We start from the raw sequence: 1684 nt of genomic DNA on the forward strand, positions 1-1684 counted from the left end.
GGAAATATAATGTCTTATTGCACCAGAATGGAATAGCCGAATAGGACTTACAAGCATTACCATTGGCCAGTGTAGTGTGCAATTTGGAGTAGGAGTACTTCTCCAGGGCGTTGTCAAACTGTCATGAAGTTTTGGTACAATGAATAACCCTTATTAGTTACTGAAAACGAAGCGTTGAACGCCATCTTCTAGCTTTCACTGACTCACAAGCAGGACCTCTGTAGAGCGCTCAAATTCTGTTGAAATTTCGCGAGAATCGGTTGATTGACTACGGTCAAATGAAACTAGTCAAGCGTTCCAAACGAGGAAAGTTTTTTGCTTCTTTCTTGCTGCACGGCGATCTCCACTCTGTCACTGCCCTCCACAATTTCAGTTTTCAGATCAAACTTGCATGCCGTCGTCACTGTCAACATCACTCATCTCCACTCTGTCACTGACCTCGCCGCCTTTTCCTCTCTGAATGTACACCGTGTCGAGGTTGTAGAGTATCGGGATCATGACCATGGAGCACAGGCACGCCAGCACGGGCCCGAAGATCCAGAGCAGGAGCGGGACGCCGCCGTAGAAGAGCCGGTTCCCGACGAAGTTGAGCAAGAACCCCCTGTCCAGGACCTCCACGATGTACTCCTTGTTCACCGGCAGGTGGCGGCCGCCGTCGGGGAGGGCGAAGAACTGGGAGAAGGCGTTGACGAGGAAGGTGGCCTGGTTGAGGGAGCAGATGGCGAGGGAGTGGCAGAGGAAGGAGAGGAGGAACGTGGTGAGGAGGGCCACGTACTTGAGCGCCATCATGTACTCGCCGTGAGCGCCGAAGACGGCGTCGCTGATGGGCTTCTTGACGGCGTAGGTGCTGCTCAGCACGGCGGCCACGCCAGTGCAGAAGAGGATGGAGGTGGTGGCCACCAGCGTGGAGCCCATGATCACGTTCCGCATCGACTGCACCACCAGCGTCGACTTCTTCTCGTTGTCCTTCATCATGGACAACACCCAGATGCGGCGCGCGGCGGCGCCGATGCCGATGGTCGAGTGGAGCGGGTAGCGGCGCACGGAGCGCCACAGCCACATGTGATAGACGATTGGGAAGAGGAGCCCCACTGGGATCAGCACCAGGTCCAAGTAGCTTTCCCTCCACGCCATGATCGATCGATCTCTCTAGGCTCTAGCTTACACTCTTGCAGCGCGTGAGTATTTTTCTATGTGGGAGTGCACTCTGAGGCGTTTGCAATTGTCTGTTCTTGGTGGAGATCATGCATGTTTGTATATATAGGGAGACCGGCCGGAGACGAAGACCACCAAATTAAGCATAGGTGTGAAGCCCACTGCGACTTTGCGAGCATTGGTGATATGTGGTGGAAACCGATTCAAGGGCCACCACCATGAACCAGCGACCTAAAAAGTTGTCGAAATACCAGACATGACCAACCTCGCTCGCTGCCCTGCATGACGACGAAGCAGAACACTGCTGTTCATCTTTCCTTTCCTGTATTGTTTGTTTACGTTTTGCTTTTTGAGTGGGAAAAGTAGATATATGGAGTAGTATATTCCGAGAGATGCTAATTTTAATCGAAGTAAGGCAACGGTGTGGTATCCAGCTGCTAATTAAATAATAAACCATATCAAATATTCTTTGTTTTTGCACGAGCTATCCCGGATTGTTCCATACTACATCCGTCCTATGAATAAGGCG

General features: G+C 51.8%; 1 protein-coding gene across 1 annotated transcript; it reads right to left on the reverse strand.

Moving 5' to 3' along the window:
* Positions 1 to 381: 381 nt before the first annotated feature.
* Positions 382 to 1134, reverse strand: LOC124682174. Its single transcript, XM_047216915.1, has one exon. The coding sequence runs from the start codon at positions 1132 to 1134 to the stop codon at positions 382 to 384; it is 753 nt and encodes a 250-aa protein (XP_047072871.1).
* Between the last annotated feature and the right edge of the window lie 550 nt (positions 1135 to 1684).

This window comes from Lolium rigidum, unplaced genomic scaffold (genome assembly GCF_022539505.1).
Source record: "Lolium rigidum isolate FL_2022 unplaced genomic scaffold, APGP_CSIRO_Lrig_0.1 contig_69946_1, whole genome shotgun sequence".
Taxonomy (NCBI): domain Eukaryota; kingdom Viridiplantae; phylum Streptophyta; class Magnoliopsida; order Poales; family Poaceae; genus Lolium; species Lolium rigidum.